Source organism: Ovis aries, chromosome 4, assembly GCF_016772045.2.
Source record: "Ovis aries strain OAR_USU_Benz2616 breed Rambouillet chromosome 4, ARS-UI_Ramb_v3.0, whole genome shotgun sequence".
Lineage (NCBI taxonomy): Eukaryota > Metazoa > Chordata > Mammalia > Artiodactyla > Bovidae > Ovis > Ovis aries.
Genome location: NC_056057.1, coordinates 106,904,535 through 106,929,408, shown reverse-complemented (window position 1 = coordinate 106,929,408; position 24,874 = coordinate 106,904,535). Strand labels below are relative to the sequence as shown.

Genomic DNA, 24,874 nt, shown 5'->3' with positions numbered 1-24,874 from the left:
CCAGAAGAAAACGGATGGCGAGAAACACGCCTCGCATGAGCTACATCAGTTCTGTTCACTGTTTCCTGTTCCTCACGGGAGGGTTTGAAAGCACTGCTTTTCCCATTGTCCTTCAAGAACTGCCCAAAGGAATGAGGGGAACAAAGAAATAGCTTCTTTGCGCTTCTTTTCTGGTAGGTCCAGTTAAAGCAGAGGAGAAGCCTCTGCAGGGAGAATGGGGGGCTGATGCTGGGATGTCTGGGAAGTGCCAGGGTTTAATTACAGCGAGAAAGTAAACAAGGGAAGAAAATCCAGTGATTTTAGCTTGAAGATCATTTTATCCACAAAAAGGTGAAGAGTCTTAGGACTCTGGCGATGAGGCAGAAGACTGGAGAAAAGTAGAGCAAAAAACAGGCTGAAACGGTATCAGGATGTGTGTTTGGGACATTGGCCATATTTTTGGCTGTCTGATATTTAAACTCCTTCTCATGTTTGGACAGTTTCCTAGAGTTTGGGTGTTAGTGGGACGAGGCATGTATTAGCATGTTTTGAAAGTTAAACCCTCCTCCCATTCTAGAAACAAAACGCCCACCCCGGCCTCTGCTTTCTATGACTTTCCCAATTGCAGGATTTCTCCTGACAGAGCGGTCTCTCTTCACCACTTCTCTAAAAAGGAGGCAGGGCAGGTGGGCTGAGCTGTGTGCTTCGGCAGAGTGGGATGGGAGGAAAAATCTCATGATCCCAGTTCTGTTGAATTTAGTTACCTGAGCGCAGAGTCCCATGAAGATTTCAGTGTCATCAAATTTCATCTCTTTCTTTACTGGTGCTCAAAATTAGCTTCTTAGGTTTGTGAGGTTAACAAAGACCATGGTTTACCTTCCATTCTACTCACCTGGCACTAGCTGTTGGTGGCTCTGACCTTGAAAAGAAATCTCCTTTCTTATTGACAAAAATACAAAAGTCAATGTACATGTTAACTCCTACAGATGGACCAAAGGCTATTGGTTTTCTAACTGAAAATCCAGATTACAACCAGATGGGACAGTCTGCACCTTTCACCTAATAAGCTAATGCCACTTACCTCTTTAGCCTTTGAAATCTCATCTAACTTAAAATATTTACATTTACTATTTTCTATTATTATATGGATCACAAATGTTTAAGCAGTAGGTCTTTGAAAGTAATACAGACAACAATTGACAAATGTTAAACACAATACCATGATGCGAAGGTGTTACTTATTAAATTTCAAAAATGAGTAGATGTCACCTTATTTTTGCTTTAAAGGAAGACGGTGTAGATGTTTTGCTGGGGTGGGAGTGAGGAAGGTCCAGAGGACCCTGGCTTCTCAATCCCTAAGTCAAAGGTAGTCACTCTGAATATTCAATATCGTGCGTGTTCTCATTTTCTAATGTTTATAACTTTCAACAGATTTTAAAAGTAGCTCATAAGAAGTTAAGAAATTTAGATATATGCATGGACAAATGAGTCAGCTCAAATCTAAATTTCTTAATATGAAACAGAAGCCTTCAGTCAAAACAAAGTGAAAAGTTATATCTAGATCTATCTCTTAGATGTCTGTCTCTTCTATCTCTAGGTTTTTGGAATCAACTGTTTTCATGTGTGGGCAGTTCTAGGTTCCAGGCATCACTGTTGACAGAGGTGGAAGTCAGAGGCAGAGTCCAGAAGAAAGGTTGATGCTGATATTTTAATGAAACCATTTTAGCAGACCCTGAAATGTGATTTCCTGTCATTGCTCCCAGCTCTCTTGTTCCGGGAAGGAGGAGGAACACCCAGCAGAGGGGTATGACTACAGCCCTTTTAACTGTAACTCCCTGACACTCTGCAGTGTCAGACGGGGCTCCAGGTCCCCTTCTGCCTCATAAGTAGGTGTCCCTAGGTGATGACTGTCTCTTCAAGATCCCCAGGGAGACTCTCGCTGCCAGGCTCACCGCTTGAGCTCCTGAGGCTCACAGAACACCGCTCTCCTGTTCCTCTGACCTGGCTCTGTGCCTGCACCCACACCTGCCTGAGGGCTCCCCCCACCCCACCTCACACCCCTCTCCTTTCTGCTCCTGCTAGGCAGGCTCTCAGGCACCAGGTCTGGCAGTCCAGGCTCTTTACTGGGGCAAAAACACCTGCTGCTGCTGCTGCTGCTGCTGCTAAGTCACTTCAGTCGTGTCCGACTCTGTGCGACCCCAGAGATGGCAGCCCACCAGGCTCCCCCGTCCCTGGGATTCTCCAGGCAAGAACACTGGAGTGGGTTGCCATTTCCTTCTCCAATGCATGAAAGTGAAAAGTGAAAGTGAAGTCGCTCAATCGTGTCCAACTCTTCTCGACCCCATGGACTGCAGCCCACCAGGCTCTTCCGTCCATGGGGTTTTCCAGGCAAGAGTACTGGAGTGGGGTGCCATCGCCTTCTCTGAAAAACATCTGCGGATCAACCCAAAGTCAATAGTGTGTGTTTAACCCCTCACCTTTCTGCACTGACTCACAGCCTCTGCAAACCACATTCTCCTGTGTTGTGAACAAACCTGGACTCTCTCTCACCCCTCTCCCATCCAGGGATTTCTCTCAACCCTCTTTCTTCTCCCTGAATTTTAGGATGGTCTCCCTTGGGACCAAAGGGAAAACTCAGTTCTTCTCTCCTGGACCAAAACCGGAAGGCAGTAAGAGGTCCTCAGTTCAGTTCAGTTCAGTCGCTCAGTCATGTCCAACTCTTTGTGACCCCATGAATTGCAGCATGCCAGGCCTCCCTGTCCATCACCAACTCCTGGAGTTCACTCAGACTCACATCCATCGAGTCAGTGATGTCATCCAGCCATCTCATCCTCTGTCGTCCCCTTCTCCTCCTGCCCCCAGTCCCTCCCAGCATCAAAGTCTTTTCCAATGAGTCAGATCTTCGCATGAGGTGGCCAAAGTACTGGAGTTTCAGCTTTACCATCATTCCTTCCAAAGAAATCCCAGGGCTGATCTTCAGAATGGACTGGTTGGATCTCCTTGCAGTTCAAGGGACTCTCAAGAGTCTTCTCCAACACCGCAGTTCAAAAGCATCAATTCTTCGGTGCCCAGCCTTCTTCACAATCCAACTCTCACATCCATACCTAGGTGCCTGCAATCAGAAGGTTCAGATTAACCCTAGTCCCTTCCATCTCAAACTGACTTCTCAATATAGATGAGGCTTATAGTTAGAAGAGGAGCTAAAAAGCCTCTTGATGAAAGTGAAAGAGGAGAGTGAAAAAGTTGGCTTAAAGCTCAACATTCAGAAAACAAAGATCATGGCATCTGGTTCCATCACTTCATGGGAAATAGATGGGGAAACAGTAGAAACAGTGTCAGACTTTATTTTTTTGGGCTCCAAAATCACTGCAGGTGGTGACTGCAGCCATGAAATTAAAAGACGCTTACTCCTTGGAAGAAAAGTTATGACCAACCTAGATAGTATATTCAAAAGCAGAGACATTACTTTGCCGACTAAGGTCCGTCTAGTCAAGGCTATGGTTTTTCCTGTGGTCATGTATGGATGTGAGAGTTGGACTGTGAAGAAGGCTGAGTGCTGAAGAATTGATGCTTTTGAACAGTGGTGTTGGAGAAGACTCTTGAGAGTCCCTTGGACTGCAGGGAGATCCAACCAGTCCATTCTGAAGGAGATCAGCCCTGGGATTTCTTTGGAAGGAATGATGTTAAAGCTGAAGCTCCAGTACTTTGGCCACCTCATGTGAAGATCTGACTCATTGGAAAAGACTCTGATGCTGGGAGAGATTGGGGGCAGGAGGACAAGGGGACGACCGAAGATGAGATGGCTGGATGGCATCACTGACTCAATGGATGTGAGTCTGAGTGAACTCCGGGAGTTGGTGATGGACAGGGAGGCCTGGCGTGCTGCAATTCATGGGGTCACAAAGAGTCGGACACGACTGAGCGACTGAACTGAACTGAACTAAACTATGGTTAGAAAAACAGGAGCTCTGGCGATTTTGCCGCATTTTGTATGTACCAATATAGAGAGTCATGTCTCAGATGTTGTTCAAACTGTAGATTCCTTTTCTCCCCATCACTGTCACCAGGCGTTTAGGGATCTGGGTCATTCCATTGTCCAAAGGGCCTGAGAGAGTGATAAACCATGTTCAGAGACTCTCCTAAGGCGACTCCATGAGCAAAGCCAGAAGTCCAAAGACAAAAATGTCCCACCTGTTCCCAGGCCTCACCTGCTCCAGGACACAGAGGACCACACAGCAGAGGAGCCCAGAGCCTTCGTCAGCTCAGACAGGATGGGATCCGGGGTCTCCCTGCCAGGGTTCCTGTCCTCGGAGTGTGCTTCCCTGGCCCTGGGAGGATTTGCTTGGGGAGACACTGCCCTTGCTAGTTTCTACAGCTCACGTTTCCTCTTTCCCTCTCAGGCTTTGCACCTCAAGACGTGGGTTGGGACTACTTTGGCGGGACTGAGTATACCCAGGCAAGGTCAGAGGAATAGATTCATTGCCCAAACCCCCAAGCAGATGAGTGCCAGCCTCAGAGGGGTGAGAAGAAGGCAGTAAGTTGGGCTCAGGGGTGGGAATTTGGCTTCAGAATGGTAAAACTGAACACTTTCCTAAGGAGTTAGGATCCTAAGTGTGCAATGACACAAAAACAAGAGAAACCCATTTATTGGTGATGATATATCAAATGAGGACTTGGTCACAAGGAAATGGTGACAGCCCTCAAGCAGAGAGGAAATAAGAGCCCAGGGGGAAGATTGGCCAATGTTACTTGAGGCTCTGTCATTAGCTTTGATCTCCTTGAATTCCATTTGTCTAGGAATAATAATATTATATCAAACTGTGGGTCAAAGTCGAGTCTGGTAGTGGCACTTAAGAGAGTAAAATGATTGGAGAACTACTTGGATAAACTAGGGAGATTTTTACATTGGATGTTACATCTTTGGTACCTTGATTTGGTCATCTGTGGTGGTGATTCTTCTCAGCTCTGGTTCATTAGCAAATCAGCTACTTAGCTTTCAGGATGTCAAATCAGAGCTCAGCAACTTCGTGAACATTTTGTATGGGCACTGAGAACTCTGGAGAAAAGTTGTTAATCAGCTGGAAATATATGTTGGACTACACCAGCAAGAGTGTGTATCAACTTGTAAAAAATACTATGGAAAGTGCAAAAATGTCATAGAAATATTGTCAAGTACTTTGCTATGGTTTTTCCTGTGGTCATGTATGGATGTGAGAGTTGGACTGTGAAGACGGCTGAGCACCGAAGAATTGATACTTTTGAACTGTGGTGTTGGAGAAGACTCTTGAGAGTCCCTTGGACTGCAAGGAGATCCAACCAGTCCATTCTGAAGGAGATCAACCCTGGGATTTCTTTGGAAGGAATGATGCTGAAGCTGAAACTCCAGTACTTTGGCCACCTCATGCGAAGAGTTGACTCATTGGAAAAGACTCTGATGCTGGGAGGGATTGGGGGCAGGAGGAGAAGGGGACGACAGAGGATGAGATGGCTGGATGGCATCACGGACTCGATGGACATGAGTCTGAGTGAACTCCGGGAGATGGTGATGGACAGTGAGGCCTGGCGTGCTGCGATGCATGGGGTCGCAAAGAGTCGGACACGACTGAGCGACTGAACTGAACTGAACTGAACTGAACTTTGCTGAAAACAAGACATGCAAGATTCCAATTTTTCTCTAAAGTCCTCAACCTAATGAGCTCACCCAAAGAAAATGGGGTTAGCTTGAGATGACTTGTCCTATGTGAGCCTGTCTTCTCTTCTAAGATTGCTAAATGGTTTGCCTGATGACTGTCACTCCCCAAGGATGAAATAGGCAAATGACAGCTGACTGAGAGTCCTGCCAGTCACAACACTTGTGAATGATTGCCCACTCCCATGCCCAAGGACCTATGTCTTCCTCCTAGAGTGGACTTCAAGGTGCCTACTACTTTCCTTTTCCTACTCCTCCAAAGTGTAGTTTCTAAAACCAAAATAAAAAAATATTTCTGAATTAAGCAGTGGATCTCCTTGGGTATCAATTTGCTCTGATAGGAACTATACCCCATAAAGCAAGGTATGTATATTAAAGGGATTTGGGATGATGGAGCCTAAGACAAATCACAAAAAAACAAGTTTTCCTGCCTTCCTACCTATGGGCTCAGCATTCTTGAGGATATGCACACATTTGACAGAAAACTGCCTTAATCAAAAACTTGACTTGGGTTGGGTACTATGTTTTCCTTGTTTCTCATTATTTCCTGTTTTTGTTGCCCTGTTTTGACCTTCAGCTTCGCTTTTACCTCCATCCATCTCTGTTTCTCTTCCTGATCTCCTTTCCTTCTAATCCAAAAGGATGTTCTCTATAAATGCCTCTCTATAAATGTTCTGCATAAATGCCTCCCCAGATCATAATTCTCACAAGCGGTAAGTTTGTAAATCATTTCATAATGGCGTTTGCACATGCTCTACTGATGCTCTGGGTCTCAGGTTACATGCCTGAACATTTCTATGATAAACTGAATTGTCCTTTTATTAGGTCTGCTTTACCAGCTAATCTTGTAGGGTGGAGGGTAGATGCAGCTGCAAATGGAAGACAGAGTAACAAAAATACAATGATCCAAAACCTATGGTATGTAGCAAAAGTAGTTCTGAAAGAGATGTTTATAGCTATAACAGCCTACCTCAGGAACAAGAAAAACCTCAAACAACCTAACTTTACACCCAAAAGAACGAGGGAAAGAAGAACAAAACCCAAAGTTAGAAGGAAAGAAATCATAAAGATTAGAGCAGAAATAAATGAAATACAGACTTAAAAGGAAACAGCAGAAGAAATCAGATCTAGGAAAGTAAAAGCTGTTCTTTGAAAAGGTAAAAAAATTGACGAACATTTACCCAAAAAAAGAAGGGAGAGGGCCCAAATCAATAAAATCAGAAATGAAAAAGAAGTTACAGCAACATCACAGAAACACAAAGGACCTTAAGAGATTACTCTGAACAACTATGGGCGACCTAGAAGAAATTAACAAATTCTTGGAAAGAGAAAATCTCCCAACATTGAACCAGGAAGAAATAAAAAATAAGAACAGACCATTACCAGTAAAAAAAAAAAAAAAAAAATTGAATCAGTAATTATAACACTCCCAAGAAGAAAAAGCCAGGATCAGATGGCTTCACAGCTGAATTCTACCAAATGTTTAGAGAAGAGTTAGCACCTTTCCTTCTCAAACTATTCCCAAATATTGCAGAGGAAGGAACACTTCTGAATGCATTCTGTGAGGCTCACACTAGACAAAGTTATCACAGAAAAAGAAAATTACAGGCCTGATACCAAAACCAGACAAATCTATCACAAAAAAGAAAATTATAGGTAAAATATCACTTATGAACATAGATGCAAAAACACACCAACTAACAATCCAACAATACATTAAAAGGATAATACACCATGATCAAGTGGCACTTATCCCAGGGACTAAGGATTTGCAGTATCTTCAAATCAAATCAATTAACGTGATACACCACATTAACAAATTGAAGAATATAAGCCACATGATCTTCCTTTTTTTTTTTTTACCTCCACGTTGTGTTTTAATAAATAGAGCAGATTGATGGAATAGACCTTAAAATCACATTTACAGACACTTCTAGGTCCAAACATGTAGGCGAGAAGCTGCTGCTGCCGGAAGGGATGAGACCCACATGCACTTGAGGACTGAGTCTACCACCCCACCGCCTGTAGGCTGGATGGTGGAGCCCAGGACAGCAGGAGGTGCGGGACACGCACGCACCCACACCTGGCCCTGCAACTGCATGCTACAGAATGGCGGGAAATTATGCTACTTTGAGACAAGCTAGAGGAAAGTTTCCTATGGTACTAACTGAGACTCCCATCATTACCCATCAGTCGGAGAACATTAGCTACAGAAGAGCTATTGTTCTGTTGTTCAGTCGCTCAGTGGTGTTCGAGTCTTTGGACCCCATGAATCGCAGTACGCCAGGCCTCCCTGTCCATCACCATCTCCCAGAGTTCACTCAGACTCACGTCCATCAAGTCAGTGATGCCATCCAGCCATCTCATCCTCTGTTGCCCCCTTCTCCTCCTGCCTCCAATCGCTCCCATCATCAGAGTCTTTTCCAATGAGTCAGTTCTTCGCATGAGGTGGCCAAAGTATTGCAGTTTCAGCTTTAGCATTATGCCTTCCAAAGAAATCCCAGGGCTGATCTCCTTTAGAATAGACTGGGTGGATCTCCTTGCAGTCCAAGGGACTCTCAAGAGTCTTCTCCAACACCACAGTTCAAAAGCATCAATTCTTCAGTGCTTAGCCTTCTTCACAGTCCAACTCTCACATCCATACATGACCACTGGAAAAACCATAGCCTTGACTAGATGGACCTTAGTCGGCAAAGTAATGTCTCTGCTTTTGAATATACTGTCTAGGTTGGTCATAACTTTTCTTCCAAGGAGTAAGCATCTTTTAATTTCATGGCTGCAGTCACCATCTGTAGTGATTTTGGAGCCCCAAACAATAAAGTCTGACACTGTTTCCACTGTTTCTCCATCTATTTCCCATGAAGTGATGGAACCAGATGCCATGATCTTCATTTTCTGAATGTTGAGCTTTAGGCCAACTTTTTCACTCTCCACTTTCACTTTCATCAAGAGGCTTTTTAGCTCCTCTTCACTTTCTGCCATAAGGGTGGTGTCATCTGCATATCTGAGGTTATTGAGATTTCTCCCGGCAATCTTGATTCCAGCTTGTGCTTCTTCCAGTCCAGCGTTTCTCATGATGTACTCTGCATAGAAGTTAAATAAGCAGGGTGACAATATACAGCCTTGACGTACTCCTTTTCCTATTTGGAACCAGTCTGCTGTTCCATGTCCAGTTCTAACTGCTGCTTCCTGGCCTGCATACAGATTTCTCAAGAGGCAGGTCTGGTATTCCCATCTCTGTCAGAATTTTCCACAGTTTATTGTGATCCACACAGTCAAAGGCTTTGGCATAGTCAATAAAGCAGAAGTAGATGTTTTCTGGCACTCTCTTGCTTTTTCCTTGATCCAGCAGATGTTGGAAATTTGATCTCTGGTTCCTCTGCCTTTTCTAAAACCAGCTTGAACATTAGAAAGTTCACGGTTCACGTACTGCTGAAGCCTGACTTGGAGAATTTTGAGCATTACTTAACTAGCATGTGAGATGAGTGCAACTGTGCAGTAGTTCGAGCATTCTTTGGCATTGCCTTTCTTTGGGAATGGAATGAAAACTGACCTTTTCCAGTCCTGTGGCCACTGCTGAGTTGTCCAAATTGGCTGGCATATTGAGTGCAGCACTTTCACATCATCATCTTTTAGGATTCGAAACAGCTCAACTGGAATTCCATCACCTCCACTAGCTTTGTTCATAGTGATGTTTTCTAAGGCCCACTTGACTTCACATTCCAAGATGTCTGGCTCTAGATTAGTGATGACACCATCATGATTATCTCGGTCGTGAAGATCTCTTTTGTACAGTTGTTCTGTGTATTCTTGCCACCTCTTCTTAATATCTTCTGCTTCTGTTAGGTCCAGACCATTTCTGTCCTTTATCGAGCCCATCTTTGCATGAAATGTTCCCTTGGTAGCTCTAATTTTCTTGAAGAGATCTCTAGTCTTTCCCATTCTGTTCTTTTCCTCTATTTCTTTGCATTGATTGCTGAAGAAGGCTTTCTGATCTCTTCTTGCTATTCTTTGGAACTCTGCATTCAGATGCTTATATCTTTCCTTTTCTCCTTTGCTTTTTGCTTCTCTTCTTTTCACAGCTATTTGTAAGGCCTCCCCAGACAGCCATTTTGCTTTTTTGCATTTCTTTTCCATGGGGATGGTCTTGATCCCTGTCTCCTGTACAATGGCACGAACCTCATTCCATAGTTTATCAGGCACTCTATCTATCAGATCTAGGCCCTTAAATCTATTTCTCACTTCCACTGTATAATCATAAGGGATTTGATTTAGGTCGTACCTGAACGGTCTAGCAGTTTTCCCTGCTTTCTTCAATTTCAGTCTGAATTTGGTAATAAGGAGTTCATGATCTGAGCCACAGTCAGCACCTGGTCTTGTTTTTGTTGACTGTATAGAGCTTCTCCATCTTTGGTTGAAAAGAATATAATCAGTCTGATTTCGGTGTTGACCAATCTGGTGATGTCCATGTGTAGAGTCTTCTCTTGTGTTGTTGGAAGAGGGTGTTTGCTATGACCAGTGCATTTTCTTGGCAAAACTCTCTTAGTCTTTGCCCTGCTTCATTCCACATTCCAAGGCAAAATTTGTCTGTTACTCCAGGTGTTTCTTGACTTCCTACTTTTGCATTCCAGTCCCCTATAATGAAAAGGACATCTTTTTTGGGTGTTAGGTCTAAAAGGTCTTGTAGGTCTTCATAAAACCGTTCAACTTCAGTTTCTTCAGCATTACTGGTTGGGGCATAGACTTGGATAACTGTGGTATTGAATGGTTTGCTTTGGAGACGAACAGAGATCATTCTGCCGTTTTTGAGATTGCATCCAAGTACTGCATTTTGGATTCTTTTGTTGACCATGATGGCTACTCCATTTCTTCTGAGGGATTCCTGCCCACAGTAGTAGATATAATGGTCATCTGAGTTATTTTCACCCATTCCAGTCCATTTTAGTTCGCTGATTCCTAGAATGTCGACGTTCACTCTTGCCATCTCTTGTTTGACCACTTTCAATTTGCCTTGATTCACGGACCTGACATTCCAGGTTCCTATGCAATATTGCTCTTTACAGCATCGGACCTTGCTTCTATCACCAGTCACATCCACAACTGGGTATTGTTTTTGCTTTGGCTCCATCTCTTCATTCTTTCTGGAGTTATTTCTCCACTGATCTCCAGTAGCATATTGGGCACCTACTGACCTGGGGAGTTCCTCTTTCAGTATCCTATCATTTTGCCTTTTCATACTGTTCATGGGGTTCTCAAGGCAAGAATACTGAAGTGGCTTGCCATTCCCTTCTCCAGTGGACCACATTCTGTCAGACCTCTGCACCATGACCTGCCTGTCATTGGTTGCCCCACGGTCATGGCTTGGTGTCATTGAGTTAGACAAGGCTGTGGTCCTAGCGTGATTAGACTGACTAGTTTTCTGTGAGTATGGTTTCAGTGTGTCTGCCCTCTGATGCCCTTTTGCAACACCTATCATCTTACTTGGGTTTCTCTTACCTTGGACATGAGATATCTCTTCACAGCTGCTCCAGCAGAGCGCAGCCACTGCTCCTTACCTTGGACGAGGGGTATCTCCTTACCGCTGCCCTTCCTGACCTTCAAAGTGGGGTGGCTCCTCCAGGCCCTCCTGCACCCACACAGCCATTGCTCCTTGGGTTGCTTCTCCCGGCCACCGCCCCTGGCCTCGGGCACCGCCCCTGGCCTCGGGCGCCGCCCCTGGCCTCCAGCGCTGGGTGGCTCCTCCCAGCCGCCGCCGCCCCTGGCCTCAGGCGAGGGGTGGCTTCTCCCGGCCGCCCCTGACCTCGGACGCAGGGTAGCTCCTCTCGGCCACTGCCCCTGACCTCGGACGCGGAGTGTCTCCTCCCGGCTGTCGCCCCTGACCTGGGACGTGGGGTAACTCCTCTCAGCCGCGCTTCGCTTAGTGCGCCGGGTCGCAGCCGCCCGCGCTTAGTGCGCCGGGTCGCAGCCGCCCGCGCGGCCCGCTGACAAATAAGGGCAGGGGACAGCAAAGAGGAAGCTGTACAGGCCATCTCGTTTCTTCCAATGTTGGGAGCGTCCACGTCACGCACCTCCTGCTGGCTTAGTCCAAAAGCTTCCTGTTGGCATTTGCACCAAACAAGGCTCCCTGCACTTCGGGCATCATCTGCTGGCCTATGAGGTCCAGCTGACTTTCGAGTGTGTTGGACACCTTGATCTTGCTTTTGATCTCAACACCACCGGCTATTTCCTCGGGGAGGTAGGCCCCCTGATCAATCTGGACATCGATACCACCAGAAAACTACTAGAGCTCATCAATGAAGTTGCAAGATACAAAATTTATATGCAGAGATCTGTTGCATCTCTATGCACTAACAATGAACTATCATAAAGAGAAATTAAAGGAACAATCCTATTTACCATCACATAAAAAAAAAAACAACCTAGGAATAAACTTATCTAAAGGGGTAAAAGACCTATATTCAGAAATCTATGGCACTAATGAAAGAAAGATGATACAAACAGATGGGAAGATATTCCATGTTCTTGGATTGGGAGCATCAACAGTGTTAAAATGATCAAATTACCTAAGGCAATCTACAGATTCAGTGCAATTTCTATCAAAATATCAGTGACATTTTTTTCACAGAGCTAGAACAAATAATTTTAAAATTTGCATGGAAATGTGAATTCTGACAGAGATATGATTTGTTTATGTTGACACTTCAACAAAATTCTATTATGTGAATCAAAGATCATGTCAACCTCTGCATCTCACCAAATTTTTTCTATGGCTATTAATTTTACCCATGAGGATATTAAAGTTCAGGGACAAAAAAAAAAAAAAAAGGCAAAAATCTAGTGACTGAATGAAGGCTAGAACTCTGGTTCCAGATCTCAACATTCCTTTCCAGTATATTGTCACTGCTCCTTCTTTGGTAAAATGATCTATTTCTGTCAGAATTTCCTTTTTCCTTCCCTGCTCTCTGTCACCTCAATATTCTGGCTCTAAATCCTCAACCCCTCTCTTCTTTTCTACCTAAAATATTGCTTGAAGAAAAGGCAACAAATTAGATGGCAATATTTCAAGTCATTTTCAGATCACTGGAGATGAACACCATTTAATTTCAAGTCTGAATGTTTGTTGCTGTTCAGTCACTCAGTTGTGTCGGATTTTGCGAGCCCATGGACTGCAGCACGCCAGGCTCCCCTGTCTTTCACTGTCTCCCAGAGTTCGTACAAACTCATGTCCACTGAATCAGTGATGCCATCCAACCATCTCATCCTCTGTTGTCCCCTTCTCCTCCTGCCCTCCAACTGTACCAGCATCAGGGTCCTTTCTAATGAGTTGGCTCTTTGCACCAGGAGGCCAAAGTATTGGAGCTTCGGCATCCATCCTTCCCATGAATATTCAGCATTGATTTCCTTTAGGATTGACTGCTTTGATCTCTTGCAGTCCACGGAGTCTTCCCCAGCGCCACAGTTTGAAAGCATCAATTCTTCAGCACTAAGCCTTCAAGTCTGGATGTGGGGCATTTAATGGTTTCACCCCTATCTTCTGAAGCAGGGTCGACAGACTGATCCAGAAATAAGCTGGCCTGTAGCCTGCTTTAGTAAATAAGCTTGTACTGCAACGCAGCAGTGCTCACTCCTTTACATACTGTTAGAGTTGCTTATGGTCAAGAGCAGAGTAGCTGTGACAGACACCATACTGCCTGCAAATCTTAAAGCAGGTACTGGCTATCCTTTTACAGAAAAAGGTTGCCGATGCTACAACCAAAATGTGGGGGCAAACACATGAAGCTGGACTAGAGATGTCCCCAAACTAATGCCACCCTTGAGCAGGACTCTCAAGGAAAACTCAGCCTGTTTCCAGGGTTCCTTTATCAAAAGGGAACATCCTGTTCACTAACTGTGACTTCCTTTATGGCAGCATTAGAAATTCGGCTTAGCACAGACTCCCAGGTCAGCACCGAGGGTGTTACAAAAGCATATGCTCTGAACCTTGATCCTTTTGTATTTTGCTGCCTAATTGTTGCTTCAGTTTTTAGTACGTTACTTAGTACATCTTTTCTCAAGAAGAGGAATCCTTAATAAAGTTTCCCTACACATTGTAGTGGTAAGGAGTCAGCCTGGTGTAGCCTTGATGACTGGTGATGTATTAACCAGGAAAATGGCAGAAGAAGCCAAGGAAAAGGAAAAACAGACTCATTGAGGGAAAGGGCATAAATTACCCTTAGAGACCAGTGACTGTTGTTCCTGCCAATACAAATGTTAACATATTTGCTGGAGGATTATTTAAACTAGTGCCTCCAAGGTCACTAAGCCACATGCATGGGAAAGAGAGGTGACAAAAATACAGATTAATTAATACGGACACATGCCTCTGGGCCACCATATGTGTGACGTTAGGAAAAGTAGTATAGACACCAACTCACATTTTGGGGTAAAAAAAATATGTATATTCCCCATACATAGCTTATGGTTCTTTTATGGGAAGAGTTTGAAGAAGGAGAGCACCACACATTATGGCATGTTCTGTGTTGATCCTAAATGAGAAATCATTGAAGTTATTGAGATCAGGAGGTTTGCACACATAAGGAGCAGGCAAGAATATTTATTGAGCTTGGGAATTTTCAGTCCTATCTCCAGGATCAAACCTCATAGAAAGTTTTCAGCGTCTCAGAAGTATAAGAGACCTTGAGGTTCAAAAAAGCTCCCACACAATCATGCAAGGATGTCTTTCTCAGACTTGCTCACCTACTTTACATAAATGACAAATATGCATACGTAGATACAGAGACACCCCCCTTGTATCCAGTATTCCACTAGCCTCTTCCACAGAGAGATTTCTCTAGTGACTTTCACTTAGAATACAAAGCTCCTTCAGGTCTACTCTGCTCCCTTCTCCTCCCACTCACAGGCACCACCACCATCAGTTACCCTTGGTTTTTCCCACATTAATGCTGTCCAATACTTTGGCCACCTGATGCAAAGAACTGACTCATCTGAAAAGACCCTGATGCTGGGAAAGATCGAAGGTGGGAGGAGAAGGGGAGGAGAAGGGGACAACAGAGGATGAGATGGTTGGGTGGCATCACCAACTCAATGGACATGAGTTTGAGTAAGCTCCAGGAATTGGTGATGGACAGGGAAGCCTAGCGTGCTGTAGTCCATGGGGTCACAAAGAGTCGGACATGACTGAGCAACTGAACTGAACTGAACTGGGGGGAGAGCTAGTGCCACTTGTAGCTATAGGCCAAAGATGCTGATAAATGTCCTACAGTGTGCATGCCAGCATCCTGTAGCAATTACCAGGCTCATATCATCAATGGTGCCAGAACTGAGAAACTCTGCCTTCTACTAAGTCATCTTCATATCAGAAAAATTTCAGCTATGAAAGACACAGAAACTACTTCCAGAGTGACAGCTTGCTAAAGAAGAACTGACATACTAGTAGGGCATTCAGATGCATTATTTGGTGTAGAATGGCTGTATCTAGGTAGAACTTAGTTCTCACATAGATTCACTTATTCTGGAAACATCTGCCATATCCCAGCAATTTTGATAATTCTTCCTCCAGGAACCCATTTCTTGCATTTTCTAGAATTTCTAGGATTCCATTGTCGCTCTGCTTATTTAACTTATATGCAGAGTACCTCATGGCAAATGCTGGGCTGGATGAAGCACAAGCTGGAATCAAGATTGCCGGGAGAAATATCAATAACCTTACATATGCAGATGACACCACCCTTATGGCAGAAAGCAAAGAGGAACTAAAGATACTCTTGATGAAGGTGAAAGAGGAGAGTAAAAAATCTGGCTTAAAATTCAACATTCAAAACACAAAGATATGACATCCAGTCCGATCACTTCATGGCAGATAGAAGATGAGATGGCTGGATGGCATCACCTTCTCAATGGACGTGAGTTTGAGTGAACTCCAGGAGTTGGTGATGGACAGGGAGGCCTGGCGTGCTGCAATTCATGGAGTCACAGAGTCGGACATGACTGAGCAACTGAACTGAACTGAACTGTTAGAAAAGACTCTTGAGAGTCCCTTGGACAGCAAGGAGATCAAACGAGTCAGTCCTAAAGGAAATCAATCCTGAATATTCATTGGAAAGACTGATGCTGAAGTTGAAGCTCCAATACTTTGGCCACCTGATGCGAAGAGCCAACTCAGTAGAAAAGACCCTGATGTTAGGAAAGATTGAAGGCAGGAGGAGAACGGGACAACAGAGGATGAGATGGTTAGATGGCATCACTGACTCAACGGACGTGAGTTTGAGCAAGCTCTGGGAGATGGTAAAGGACAGGGAAGCCTGGTGTGCTATAGCCCATGAGGTCACAAACAGTGAGACGTAACTGATTGACTGAAAACCACCACCCAGAATTCCGTATACCCCTTTGAGTCATGTCTTATTTTGATAGAGTCCAGGTTGGTCTCCTTGATTATGTGTATGGCATCACAGTGGAAGCCGTGGACTCTGAAGAGAAAGGGCTGTGTTTGAACCCTGTATTGACTACTTCATAGCATTGAAAATTTGAGAAAAACACCTTATCTAAACTTCATCCATCCCATCTAGAAAATGGCAAAAATTACAGCACAACACTTAAAAATGTGTTTTTAGGGACAGAATGATCTGCTCTGTAGAAAATCCCAACTGTAGTGTCTGATACACAGTAAGCACTCAATAAGTCCCTTGTCTTTTCACTGGCCAAGACTTCTGTATTTTTGTGATCTCTAGTGATGGGTGAACTGAGTAGGGAAGTGTTACACAGTTGTTAAGAGCGCAAATGCTGACACCAGATTTCCTGGGATGGAATCCTGACCTTACCATGTTCTTGCTTTGTGATTTTGGCAAAGTCCTTCATAATTTTGTGTATGTGTTTTCCCATTGATTAAGAAGGAATAATAATGGATATCTTAAAGTGCTGTCATGAAGATTACTAAATAACATAGGTTAAGTATTTAAAATATGCCTACTAAATAGCAATTCCAGATAAATATAAATTGTCCTTATTCTTTCTCCTAGCTGGCTTCCCTGGTAGCTCAGACACTAAAGCGTCTGCTTCAATGTGGGAGACCCAGGTTCAGTCCCTGGGTTGGGAAGATCCCCTGGAGAAGGAAATGGCAACCCACTCCAGTACACTTGCCTGGAAAATTCCATGGATGGAGGAGCCTGGTAAGCTATGCAAAGAGTTGGACACGACTGAGTGACTTCACTTTGTACTTTTTTATACTTTTCTCCTAGCTGTCTTGATCTATTTTGATCTCAAATCAGAATGATTTTATTCTTCTCATTGGAACAAGTGTTCCTATTAATAATGAAATATTGACATGGATATATAAAACCAGAGCTATTATAAGACAAATTATATATTGTGAAGTCAGCAATATTAGTTAAACTTCAAGGGTGTAGATTTTAGGATAGTCCTCAGGATAAATGTTCACACTCGAGACAACCAAGGACCTAAATTTTTGTCTGGGAATCAGGCCACCTGTAGCCATGCTCTGTGACCTCACTGTAACTTACTTTCTATTTTGAGGAACTGTGTCCCCATATGGGCTCATTTCTTTCATTCCCATAACCTTCTGGCAAAGTGGACATGGGCAGACTTTTAAATTGGTTGCTGACTTATCTTCAGTGTGGCATGGAATTCTAAATTTGGATTTGTGATTTTCTCAGGAAATCACATTTCTGGCACTGGTGGCCATGGATGTCAATGACAAACCTGGACATATAAATAGCTGTGGTTGGAAATCCTGCAACCTAGTCCCTAGTCCAGAACCGGTGAGCAACCATGAAGACCTTCATCTTTCTGGCTCTCCTGGGAGCTGCTGGTAAGTTTTGATAGTAGGTTCTATGATATATTTGAGACTGTGCTTTCTACCCTGGAAGACAGCAATGAATGTTGAATATAATCTCTGTACTCAAGAGGCTTAAGATGTTGAAATAACAGTGTAATAGTACATGTGTCTGTAAATAACTAAATCTCATTTGTTAGAGACTATGGTTAGCAGGGGTGATCAATGCAGAAAACTTTAAGAGGAAGAATTTGCCTTGAACATCAAGGTACTATCTATGAAGCAAGAGTGAAAAAGAAGTGATAGTCAATGTTAAGGAAATGTTTTGTCCTTTCTAAGGATCTGCATTTAATAATTGGGACTAGTCTTGTGAGCATTACATCTCTTCTATACCAAAGAGCACCTTAAGCAGGATCTCAACAGGCAAAGACACTCTATTTCTCATGAATAAAAGCTTTGGTCTGGATTTTACCACATCTTTGCTAATGATATCCCTCTGATATAATATGACATGTCATGCAATCATGAAAAGAAATAGAAAATTACTATTTCTATTTTTATACTATTAATTCTTACACAGTTCATACTTACTACATTATTTTCCCAGATTGCCTAGATGTAAATTCATTTCACCTGTCTATATACCAGGAAATGTCTTTCCTAAAATTACTTTAAAATACATAAATAATAGGGTACACGTAACAATCTCTGGTATTGGAGTCCTTAGAAAACATAACAACTCAGTGGTCATGACTTAACAGCGTTGAATAAATTTAAATCGTTAGATAGACAGTTGGGATAAGGGGAAACATTGAAGACACACACCTTATAATGTTCTATAAAATCATCTGATGAACATCTAGGCAAGAACCAAGAAGACACTTGGGGAACAAAAGAATAAAACTCTCCATTACCTTCAGGTCAGAACCTTCTCGGATGGCATTTAAAAGTTTCCTTTCCATTACTTCATGTGGTATTCATCCTATATTGAACTCTACAATTAAACATAGTGATGGTGACCCCAAAGTTTTACTGAACACATACTTAAATGTCTGCTCATCAGGGTTTTGTGTAAAAAGTATTCATTATAACCTCAAGTAGTGGGCTTCAAGACATTTATTATGTAAGGACTCTCTTACTTGTGTGTGTATGTATGTTACAAATGTAAAAATCATTATATTGATCAAATTTAAAGCGTTAAAACCTAAAAGTTAGATACTTATAATAGTGTAAGAAGCATATGTGATAGAATAAGATTATGAAAACAATTATACAAACCAGAGTTTCCTGATTATGCATCGTAAGAGAACATGACTTATCTTTTCCTGGTTCATCTGCAAAACCTTGCTGTTGAGTAGAAATTCCACAATGGATCAGTTCTTCAGATAGTTTCCAACTTTCCTCTGTCAGTTGCTTTCCCCGTGGACGATGATGACAAGATCGTGGGCGGCTACACCTGCGGGGCAAATACTGTCCCCTACCAAGTGTCTCTGAACTCTGGCTACCACTTCTGCGGGGGCTCCCTCATCAACAGCCGGTGGGTGGTGTCTGCGGCTCACTGCTACAAGTCGTAAGTAACCAGTACTCACAGCCCTGTTCTCTGAGGTCAGGGCATCCTCAACCATGCCACAGACAATCAGGGTGAACAGAGTCATGCTTGAGGGGGAGCATTCAGATTCCAAGACCCCATTATACGCCCCCGCCAGACATTGTATGCATTGAGGCCTTCCAAATGAAGGCAGTAAAGACACAGGGAGGAAAATAGTGAGTGGTTAAATATATCTATTCTAACATAGCCCTTTCCCAGGTGGCTCAGTGGTAAAGAATCACTCTACTAATGCAGGGGACGCAGGAGATGAGTGTGTGTGTGTGTGTGTGTGTGTGTGTGTGCGGGCACATGCGTGCACTGCAAGGGCCCTCTGTCTGTGCTTATGCTCAAGACTGGGCTCCACGGGGAGGGGGAGGCCCTCACACTGGAGACTTAGAGAACTTGTCATCTTTTGATCCAGTGGAATCCAAGTGCGTCTGGGAGAAGACAACATTAACGTCGCTGAGGGCAATGAGCAATTCATCAGCGCATCCAAGAGCATCGTCCATCCCAGCTACAACTCAAACACCTTAAACAACGACATCATGCTGATTAAACTGAAATCAGCTGCCAGTCTCAACAGCCGAGTAGCCTCTGTCTCTCTGCCAACATCCTGTGCCTCTGCTGGCACCCAGTGTCTCATCTCTGGCTGGGGCAACACCAAGAGCAGTGGCAGTAAGTCTCATGGGGACGCGGTCAGCAGGTCAGAGAATCCTGAAGGTGGAAACCATGCTCAGGGTCAGGTAGCCCTCTGTCACCCAAGGCAGCATTCCCAGAGGAGACTGGCGTTCTGTGGAATCTTGGGATATATAACTGAAATGTGTAGGCTCTCTGCTTGACAACACAGAAAGAAAGGACCACGCTAAAGTTGCCAGGCATGCAGCTAAAATATGAATGGTGATTTGCTGAGAAGCAAAGAATGAGGAGGTACATAGAACAGAGGCTGAGGTTGGAACTGCTCAAAGTATAGCCCTGCTTCAGAAATAAAGTCTTTAGGTTGAAGATATGCGGTCACTGATACTAGTATTAGGGAGGGAACAGTTTGCTGACTAAAACCATTTGGAAGACCATCCAGATAATGGTTATTCTTCCAAAATAGAAGCTACTAGCAATTGGAGGGAAGGAATGGGAATATTGGGAAGATGGGGAGAGGTATTGAGAAAGATATTTCCCAGAATGTATGGGTAATCCTCTTCTCTTTTCAACCTTGTCCCCAACAGCCAGCTACCCTGATGTGCTGCAGTGTCTGAAGGCCCCCATCCTATCTGACAGCTCTTGCAAAAGTGCCTACCCAGGCCAGATCACCAGCAACATGTTCTGTGCGGGCTACCTGGAGGGCGGAAAGGACTCCTGCCAGGTGAGCTGCTTTGCGCTCCTTGTCCTTCAGCTCAGCCTCACGTATCACCACCGCATTCCCCAGTTCCTAGAACCCAGAACATTGAAAAGCGGTCTCTGGGACTGATCATGAGGGCTCAGGATAGGCTGGGGGAAAATAACAAGTTTTCTTTTTGCTGTATTAATGGTTAAGGTTCAAGGGGAAAGATAAACAGATCATGTGCAAACAGTATATCCTGGTGCCCTTCTGAGAAGAGATATAGGAGCAGGGAACTTTGAAAGGAGCCTGGCTGGATGGGCAACATCGAACTTCCCGTCCCTCATCTCTTCTTGGCCTCACAGACCTGCAGTTGAGGAAAAGGGGGAGAGAGAAGGAGGGAGGAGAAGAATAGGGGTACAGTGTGGAGAACAAGAGCTGATTTCCCAGGGAAAGATGGGCTTCGTGGAGGATCAGCACATGGAAACGTGGTCCCCGGGGAAAGGAGGAACACCTTTGAGCCTTTCTCCCCTCTGCGCAGAGCTGTGAGCTCTAACTGGCTCTTCCTTCCCGCCCAGGGTGACTCTGGTGGCCCTGTGGTCTGCAATGGAAAGCTCCAGGGCATTGTCTCCTGGGGCTATGGTTGCGCTCAGAAAAACAAGCCTGGGGTCTACACCAAGGTCTGCAACTACGTGAGCTGGATTCAGCAGACCATCGCTTCCAACTAAACAGCTTCATCTCTTCATGACCCTCCCTGTTAGCCAGCGTCACCTTCCTCCCATCCTGAAAACACTACTGAAATAAAATCACTTATAAAACCAAATATGTTCAAGTGAAATTAGTTGATTTTTACATACTTTCTCTTCAATCTGGCTGTTGAGAAGATGGTGGACATAGAGTTGAACTATTATATGAAGATGAAATTTGAAAGGTGATTCAGTCATTCATCCAGTCTCATCAGAATAAGTTGATATTCATCTACTATATGCCAAATTCTGTGTGGACGTTGAGGCTGTTAAGATGAATAAGGGTATGGGTCTATGTCACCATCACATTTTTACAGAGATAATGACACTAAGATGTAGAATGTTAAGCCTGACTTCCCAGAGTTACTGGCCTAGTCATAGTAAAGTTGAGATGAAGTCCCTGCTGTGACTCTGGAGAGTGTTTTAAAAATCACAGATCCAAAAAAAAAAAAAAAAAAAACAGAAAAAAAAAACCGAAAAAAAAAACCCCACAGATGTTGTATTTTCCAAGGTTTCACCGACCTATTTCTTTTATTCTCCAAGATATTCTTTTTTCTGTCTGGAATTTTATTGCTACAGCAGGCAAGATTTCTGCCAGAAATCTGTACCACTATCCCAAAGTATACTTCCCAAACCCAAGCCCAAACCATGTACTATTTTGAACAGCAAGCAAAAAAGGTACAAATGCAGATACATTTGCCAAAAATAGATCTGTTACTCTGAGGACATAAAAGTCTTGGCCACAGGTGTGTTCTCTGTCCTTAAGCACTCCTTGAACTCTCCAGTGTTGCCTGGGTCATCCAGAGAATATTTGGAGCACATTGTTCCTGTGCAAATGTGGTATGGATCAAGGGGAAAATATAATGGGGTTTGAGCATGAAATCATTGGACCTGGTGGAAGAAGTTTGAAAGGGGGAAATGTTTGCCATCCCAGAGATAAGGTGAAAGATGTGTATTATGTAAGTTAGTTTGAGCTGCTATAACAAAGAAAGATAGACTAGGTGGCTTACACAACAAATATTAATTTTTCATAGTTCAGGAGGCTGGGAAGCTTTGATATTAGACAAAATTCTGTATTATAAGAAATAACCTTTTACAAATCTGAAGAGAGGGAATATGCACATTGAGAACAGAATCTATGCATTAATCTGGTAGAAGTATTTCATTGTGCAAGTGATGCAGAGTCTGTTCAACTGTTGAGTTCTGTTCAATATTTCTTTGTGTCATTACCATTACCCAATAAACCAAGAAAGCCGAAAGTAGTTCTTAACCATATGGGGTCTACTTCTGTACATTTCAACTCCCTTTAGAGACAGAACACGCTACAGATGACAGCAGACTCTAACCCTACCTCTCCCTCACTCATCCAATTCTGAGGATTATCGAGACCATGCTATGTAACCAGTGCAACCATGCAATTCAGTGATCAAACTGGGACACTTTTGAGAAGGAAAGATGTCACAGTTGACAGTTGCCCCAAGGCAGCATGCATAAACCAGAACTGTCCCTAGTGAAACAAGACCTGGGGTCAACTTACATGTACCAACAGGGCTCCAGGTCAATGTTACTGGCCCTTGTCCGTCAGTTTCCTCTCCACTGTATCCCTGGTTTCAGTTTTTGATAAGCACCCAGAGATGTGTCTGCTTTGGACCTTCTTCATATAAAATTAAAGTAAAAAGTTACAAGATTTTGCCAGAGTTTGAAAATATCTGCCTATTGGCTAGAAACAGATGGCCTCCCATGTGAACTGGCCCAGAGTCTACCTAAGTCACATCCTTCCTGATGCTGTTAGCTTCTGGACAGAACCAAAATGCTCCTCCTCCTTTATCAAGACAAAGAGCCTAAGGATACATCTTTATACCAAAAACCTTGTTTTAGCCCCCAGACCATTTCCAAGTTTAGGCATATCCCTCAGATCTATAGTATCTTGTTTTTCCTTCCTTTTATCCCTCCATTTTTCCTTTCTTCCTTCATCCCTTCATAAAGAAAAGTCCCTAAAATTATTTCACTTCAGGAACTATTTCTTCTCCAACAGCAAGATAGGGAAGTAAAGAAAATTTTGTCTTGGTCTTTCTCTTATCACAAAAAGTTGTCTAATTTCCTTCTCTCTCAATGAGGACTGCACACACAGTCAATATGATACAATATGAACATTCTAGTATGGACTTTTAGGTAATGCCCCCCACAAAATGGCTGTTTTCAGGTGCAAATAACTTCAACTTATTGGACAGGAGGAAATGGAGTATGAAAAGAATGCACTGTATTCAGAGTTAAGAAAACGAGGTTTAGCCTTGGCTCCAACTCTTAAGACCTCTATGGGATGATGCAAAGCTCAGTTTCTATTATGCAACTTCTGAAAACATACAGCTTGCTTACTTCTCTCATTCTATATATGGACTGTCCAGTGTCATCACCTATCTTGGTTTGACTTGTTTGCTGTGGTTTCCTTCACTGTAAAATGGGGATAAAAAAAAAAACCTAGCTTACTACTTGAGTTTAGGGATATAATGAGCTTTAGACAGTAAAGGGCACATAGTAAGCGCTCAAGATATGTTAGAACTGTTGTTATCATCACCATCGTGAAAGGCTTATCTCTGCCCTTTGTGGGGACCTGCCTCTCTGGAGAGTTTGAAGAACCAGGCTGGAGAAGTCCATATCTGTGGATGGTGAGTGTTCTTCAGTGTCTATAGATAGGAATCATTGCCATGCGCTTTGTGCAGAAATGAGAAATCCCATGAGTTCAGTCGCTCAGTCGTATCCGACTCTTTGCAACCCCATGAACCGCAGCTTGCCAGGCCTCCCTGTCCATCACCAACTCCCAGAGTCCACCCAAACCCATGTCCATTGAGTCAGTGATGCCATCCAACCATCTCATCCTGTTGTTCCCTTCTCCTCCTGCCCTCTATCTTTCCCAGCATCGGGGTCTTTTCAAATGAGTCAGCTCTTTGCATCAGGTGGCCAAAGTATTGGAGTTTCAGCTCCAACATCAGTCCTACCAATGAACACCCAAGACTGATCTCCTTTAGGATGAACTGGTTGGATCTCATTGCAGTCCAAGGGACTCTCAAGAGTCTTCTCCAACACCACAGCTCAAAAGCATCAATTCTTCGGCACTCAGCTTTCTTTACAGTCCAACTCTCACATCCATGCATGACCACTGGAAAAACCATAGCCTTGACTAGATGGACCTTTGTTGACAAAGTAATGTCTCTGCTTTTTAATATGCTGCCTAGGTTGGTCATAACTTTCCTTTCAAGGAGTAAGCATCTTTTAATTTCATGGTTGCAATCACCATCTGCAGTGATTTTGGAGCCCAGAAAAATAAAGTCAGCCACTGTTTCCACTGTTTCCCTGTGTATTTGCCATGAAGTGATGGGACTGGATGCCATGATCTTAGTTATCTGAATGTTGAGCTTTAAGCCAACTGTTATCCCATAGTAAAAGACAAACATGGAGAAAGGGCTGGGTCCAGGCTTTATAACTCTCTGAATATATGAAGGGTCCCATGCTCTCCAATAGAATGTGCCATCCAGTCTGATGAGACCTGATTAACAACATCATGATCTGCTGGGACTTTCCTAAGGGTTAAAACACGCCTGGCAGGTGGATTTGTCCTCATCCCTGCTTGGAGCCCTGCATCGGTAAGGAGATGGACATCCTTCTGACATTCTCTTCCTCTCACTTGAGGGTGACTTGAGTGGCCCTGCAACCTGCAGTGGGACACTTCAGGGTATGGTTTCCTGGGGTGCAGGCTATGCTTGCCAACCCAAAC

General features: G+C 43.7%; 1 protein-coding gene across 1 annotated transcript; it reads left to right on the top strand.

The window, feature by feature from the left end:
* The first annotated feature begins 17,452 nt into the window (after window positions 1–17,452).
* Window positions 17,453–21,105, top strand: LOC101112049 (serine protease 1). Its single transcript, XM_027968884.2, has 5 exons — window positions 17,453–17,492; window positions 18,867–19,026; window positions 19,466–19,723; window positions 20,269–20,401; window positions 20,935–21,105. Exons 1-5 carry the CDS (start codon window positions 17,453–17,455, stop codon window positions 21,082–21,084), a joined length of 741 nt encoding a protein of 246 aa, XP_027824685.1. The 3' UTR covers window positions 21,085–21,105.
* The last annotated feature ends 3,769 nt before the right edge of the window (window positions 21,106–24,874 follow it).